This window comes from Alnus glutinosa, chromosome 11, assembly GCF_958979055.1.
Source record: "Alnus glutinosa chromosome 11, dhAlnGlut1.1, whole genome shotgun sequence".
NCBI lineage: Eukaryota > Viridiplantae > Streptophyta > Magnoliopsida > Fagales > Betulaceae > Alnus > Alnus glutinosa.
The window spans coordinates 1,067,256-1,073,255 of record NC_084896.1 but is presented as its reverse complement, the minus strand read 5'-3'; the positions used below and the strand labels follow the sequence as shown (position 1 = coordinate 1,073,255).

Below are 6,000 nucleotides of genomic sequence, written 5' to 3'. Positions count from 1 at the left end.
ATCGGGGCCGTAAACTTGCTTGCGTCTAATAACAATCTTCTTTCAATGTTTACTAATTACTAGTCTCTCTCTAAGGTACATTATTAGGTGGCCGGTCAAATCATAGACCCCAGAAACCATAAACATAACGAAGAACACCTTTTTGGCAGCTTTGCACCAAATAAACCAACATTAAATTAATAGATTAAAATCTTCAAAATCTAAAGAGATTTCTACTTGAAAAAGGGATTAAAATAACAAGGCCACTATCTCAGTGGACGCCTGGCAACGTTTATTGATGCTTGCCATCACACAATAGTCACAGAAACATGTGGGGAATTCCCATTTCAGCAAGAAAGAAAATGTTAACATGTTTCAAACAGATAGGGAATACTATTATTAACGAGTTCTAAGAACCTGTTAGCCTAAAATGGAACCCGCCAGATCTAATTTCCCTCTGCACCACACAGCCCCTACAAGAAAGCCCTAGAATCCATACCAATATCATCATCCTGCCAACAACTACATCAAATTGCTTTATTGATAATTGGAGTGAAGGGTTTTGACATAATGACAACAATGGTTATGTCATTGACAACAGAAAAGTGAACGGTTTTGACATAACTATGACAATGGTGAGATTCACATTTGATTAATGTAACATGATATCTAATTCTTGTGCCACAAATACCCTGGTTAACAAGGAAGTGAGCCAAGAAATTCATATCTGCACTCTGATGTGGAAGACAATTAACTTCACATTCAATTGCTGACACATTGAAAGGGGTTTCAAAGTTCATAGCGACATGGCATCTCATGGGATATAACGATTTAGTATATGGCAAGAAGCTGGTCGCCGAAACCGTATGTCCTCTTCTACAGAAAATACCAACAGTTAATTAGGGAACTAGTAGAGGACACTTAGAGAAATAGAGTCCTAACTAAAGTACACATCTGTTATTCTAAAAATCTATATACCATCTATAACACGTTGAGACCTTACTGTATTTTTTTTTAATGCACATTTCCTACACAAAGCAAAGCATCTTGAAAGGGGCATGCCAAAAGCCTAGAAATGTCCCAACTGAAAAGCAGCTCCTCAAAGAGCGCTAACGATTGTTGGATACGAAGCCTGGGTTCAGTGTCTAACCAAATGCAGACACAAGGATACGGCAGTCACATCAAAGGTTCTAGTTAATTCTCAGTAACTCCTTTGGAGATGATGAAAGTTACAAATTTTTGTGCTTCAAGTATACCTCTAACCAGAAAACGAAGATCCTAACGCTTCTAAAATGTAAAGATTAGTAAGGAGAAAAAAAGGACTTCCTAGTTATATTTCTTGTCATTTGCCTATGGTGTACACACAAATAATTACCACAGGCCCACTTTGTCACCCCACTACGTGTCAATAATCATACAGTCACAAGGCTACCACATGGCAAGCATCCAAGGGACCATCCCCAAGGAGCCTCCCAATAAAAGAGACGCACATCCCCAACATCATGTACGCAAACTCTCCTCATTCCCTACTCACGCACGTTTCTCCTCTCCTACTCTCTCCATTTAGTTTTCTCTCAGAGAACCACTTACTGACTTAAGCATCAAAGGCTCCCTGCTCATCTAGGACCGGCGGTTTCCGGTGACTTTTTCCCCTTGTTTTGTAGGAGCCCCATTGCCAGTCCGGCCGTCCAAAATTTTGCATCAACAGCATATAATTTTTTCCTTAAGCATCACACCCAACATTTTAGGGACAAATAGGAAAAAAAAAAAAAGTTTCAGCACGCATTTAATGTTTAAAACCCATAAATTAAAAACTTATAACTTTTTTTTTACCTTACAGCTGCAAAGAATAAAAAGTCAAAATATGGAGAATTGTGTTCTTGGCCATATGACGGCTTACACCACACAAAAACCAGAAATGGAAAGGAAAATCAAAGAAGTGGACCCAACATGTGTAGTATAAAAACCACCTAAATGCAGGCCAGTAAGGGTTGAAATGACTGAAGCCTTTAGCCTGTCACCGAGGAACTGCAAATTCTAGGAAATGCCAATGAAAAAAATATGGGAGACAATCAGTAGATGAAGAAAACATACAGAGAGAGAGAGAGAGAGAGAGAGAGAACTTTGTTGAGTAGACACAAAGAACAAAACATGTTCAAGAAGAAAGGCACATCACAGAAGAAATCAGTCATATCTTGAGAGGGAAATGAGAAGAATTAATCATATTTTGGTTAGAGAACCAAAAATAACTAATGCTGGATTTGGATGGGGGATTAAGGTGAGTTTTATGTAAAGTTGAAATTAAGTTAAATTTAATCTTAATCTCCCTTATTTGGGTTAACGAGAGAGTTGTTTCAAAAATTCTAGGGAATTTTAAACTTGGGATTTAAAGCCCCCAAATCCCAAGTTCAGAGATTTCATTGAGAAAATGCCATTATACAAATTCTACCAATATTATCATTTTTATACCACCAACATTACCCTTCACACCGACAACACCAACATCATTGTCATGGTCGCTGCTACCAGTACTGTCATAATTATCATCACCACCATTTGCAGCCACTATAACCCGCTGCCAACACCACCACTGCCATCACTAATAGATCTCCTATATTGGTTAGAGTGGCATAGCACAACAAAACCTTACGGAATTCCTTAAATATAAGTAAGGCATCAAATTTCATGTTATTTTAGTGCTCTATCTTTTTATTTTCTCTCTCTAAATATTCTTTGACCATGACTCTAGTCACTACCGAAGTTCAGAATACATTTGCGATCCTAAATTGTTTACTACACATACAGGAAATTAAATCTCATGTCTGCTAGTCATTCACTATCTCCACACAAGTTCTAATTTTTTTAATCCATGTTCAATGGCAACTAGTATTGGAAAACCTAGTAACTGTGATTGCATCTGAAGCCTTCTGGGAAAAAAAAAATAATAATAAATAAATAACCTTGAATAAAAAATATCATATTGCCATTTCCTATCTCCATACTGCATTGGCGGTGAAATTAAATAAAGAAAAACAAAAATTATCAATTTAAAAAACGTCAAACAAGTTGCATAGAAATACAACCTAGCAAAATATACCCTATCAATTATTGTTCCGCACGAATCGAGCAGGTCCTTGTCAACATGGTGTTGCAAGTCCCATACCATGTAGTAGACAAACAAGTCAGAACATATATTTTATACGAAAAAGGAGGAAATGTCATTGATGGCCACCAGACAAATGGAGTAAGTTTCAGCAATGACCCCTTTAAGGAGGAATTAGTAGAGACAGTATTTTAAAAGCATATAACCATGGTAAAAATCAAATGATGATTTGATAACTAGAAACATTTTTATTTAATTAGATCCAAAATCAAGAGTAACTCTCATTTTGGTGCTACAAAAAATAAGGTTAGAAAAAAATTCTAAAAAATACCTAAAAATAAAAATTTAGTAACATCTTTCATTCATTTCCCACGTTCTTCCAGTTTCCTAAAGAAAATAAATTAGCAAATAATCACTAATCCTGCCAAACACACAGCATTAAACAGCGAATTGAAAGGATGTTATTGCTCTAAGATCCAAATACAACCAGTTCCAACTACTGATACATCCACATAATCCATCCTCTTGAAAAATACTAAAAAAAAAAAAAAGATAACAAAACTTAGTAAGCTGGTTAAACAAGTTTGCATTTGCTGCACAATACAAGTACCAAAAATTTAACATTAGAATATTTCTTCTTCCTTCCACAGAGTGAGTAAGAAATAAACACTAGCATTTATTGTCCCACAAAGATCCAGCAAGCCCCTGTCACAATGGTATTGCAAGTCCTATACCATAAAGTACAACAACAGGTCAGAATACACATAGTTGCACCAATCAAGAGGCAACCATCCCTGCTGGCTGCCTGGCGTATAGAGTAACTTGTACCAAGTGACCCATTTAAGATTAAACATTAATAAACTCCCCAGAATCATAACAAGAAGCACAAAACGAGCCTTAACATAGCTCAAATAGTAGAGCACCGCACCAATAACTACACGATTCAAACACAACCCACTTTGCAAATGATGACTAAAACTCATTACCCACAACTTATTCACTAACATCCATGGCATATGATACTTAACTAAATGAAATACCTTGAGAAAGCCAGCTCCAGCAAGAGGAATCGATGGCGATGCTGGATTTAAGCCGAGCAGAAGCAATGGCGCTGTGAAGTGGCATCATTGACTCCACGCTCGCCAACGCCAAAGCAATCCTAAAATAATAAAAAATAACATTAATACGAATTACAAGAGTGTCGGATAAGCGCAGGTCTTAGAAAATCTTGGACCTTGAAGCGCGGGGGATGGCTCTGGTGGTTGAAGAAAATGCAGGAGGGGCAATGGGTTTGGGGCTTAGGGAAATTTGGCTTAAGGTTTTGGAACGAGCGGCGACGGACCTCGAACCCGCTGTTATAGCTGATCGGCACAACGAAGCCATTTCTGGTTCAGAGGTTTTAGGTGAATGGATCTGGGGCCCTGAGGAAGGTCGCTTAAACCCTACCAAAACGAATTGCGATTAGATTGAGCGAACGGCGCCGTAAAAGGTCCCGCTCAAAGTTCATTTTTTTCTTTAAATAATGCCTTTCTTTCAACAAAATTTTCTTTTCCATTTTTTTTTTTTGTAAATTGAATTAAAATAATTTTCTCCAATTCAGTCTATTAAATTAATGTATGTCCAAAATGTATCTGATTTTTTACATATATTTTTAATTCACATATGTAGTTTTTTAGAGGGCAATTCTCAAATGTATTTTAAATGGGTTATAAAAATTACTCCAATAAAATTTTAAGGAAAACTATGGTCTTCAATAAAATTTTGAAGCATATGAAATAATCATATGTTCCGTTGTGTCTAGGAGAAATCGAAAAATTTCATACTTAATCTTTATTCATGTGGTTTTGGGAAGAAAAAAAATCATTGAATTTATAAGAATTTCTATACGGATTAAGATTTTCTCAATTTTAAGTGAAAATGTAAAGGTTTTATTTTTTGGTCAATATTAAATTTTAAATAATTAGTGTTGTATATGTTGCCACGTGATAAATATGTTGTTACATTATTTAAAATTTATAATTAATGTGACATCATATAAGCTGCAACATAATTAAATTTTAATCATAAACTTAAAAAAAAAAAATGAAAGTCATATGAGTGTATAACACAGATTTATTTTACAAGTGACGTGTGATATTACTATATCTATTTTATAAGCAAGTCTTTAATTAGGTGCTTAGAAACAAAATTAGATACAAATCTTGCTGAACAATAATGTATAATCAAATTTGTTGGGTTTATAAGCTAGCAACCTCAATTTTGATGGGTTTATAATTCATTTTGTTAAAGAAATAAAAAAATAAAAAAAACTAAAGGTGGATTGAGGCTGCCACGCCAATATTATATGATAATTATAGAATAAAAATATGGTATATAATATTACTCATGTTACATATCTTTCTCAAGTTAACAAGATTTATTTTTTTAAGTATATTTGTTAGTTTTTTAAAAAATAAACACTTTCGTTAACTAGTTACACTCTTTTGAACCAAACTAAATCGTTAGGTTTGTTAACAACTTTGTTTTATGTTTTCTAGTAGAAATTAACAAATAACCTAAAACACATAACACTTATCAAAACACAAAAACTATTTCCATACTTATATTATATGAATATCAAAACACCTTCTCAAATAATAATAATAAAAACACAAACCTCAAAACATATTTAACAAGCATGGTCAATATACAAAAAATATAATTTCTAATATTTGGTGTGACATTTGTAGTAGATAATTTAAGTTTTCTTATTTTATATTGTATTCAGCATGTTAAGTTCATAAAATATTGCATATTCACGTTGGGTTTTTACTATAATAAACGTTTGGCCTTTTAAGTAGTAAATTTGTTCTTATTTTTGTTTTAAGTACAAATTCAAATTCAAATCTAGAATTTGGTTATGTCAAAAAAAAAAAAAA

General features: G+C 34.1%; 1 protein-coding gene across 2 annotated transcripts; it reads right to left on the bottom strand.

The window, feature by feature from the left end:
* Window positions 1-1,764: 1,764 nt before the first annotated feature.
* Window positions 1,765-4,557, bottom strand: LOC133882427 (protein NUCLEAR FUSION DEFECTIVE 6, mitochondrial). Of its 2 annotated transcripts, none has more exons than XM_062321602.1 (3): window positions 4,317-4,557; window positions 4,123-4,241; window positions 1,765-2,016 (listed from the first exon to the last, which is right to left on the bottom strand). In XM_062321602.1, exons 1-3 carry the CDS (start codon window positions 4,463-4,465, stop codon window positions 1,997-1,999), a joined length of 288 nt encoding a protein of 95 aa, XP_062177586.1. In that variant the 5' UTR covers window positions 4,466-4,557; the 3' UTR covers window positions 1,765-1,996. The 2 variants fall into 2 exon arrangements, with proteins under 2 accessions (XP_062177586.1, XP_062177585.1); XM_062321601.1 differs by lacking the exon at window positions 1,765-2,016 and adding an exon at window positions 3,521-3,810 and having other exon boundaries at window positions 4,317-4,554.
* Window positions 4,558-6,000: the final 1,443 nt, after the last annotated feature.

What these genes read in the sequence shown, in the direction of transcription:
- LOC133882427 (XM_062321602.1), bottom strand. Translation starts at nt 4,465, where the DNA reads ATGGCTTCGTTGTGCCGATCAGCTATAACAGCGGGTTCGAGGTCCGTC. An exon ending in GCCATCCCCCGCGCTTCAAG is followed by an intron (nt 4,242 to 4,316) that starts GTCCAAGATTTT and finishes TTATTATTTTAG; the next exon opens with GATTGCTTTGGCGTTGGCGA. An exon ending in CTGGAGCTGGCTTTCTCAAG is followed by an intron (nt 2,017 to 4,122) that starts GTATTTCATTTA and finishes GGCATTTCCTAG; the next exon opens with AATTTGCAGTTCCTCGGTGA.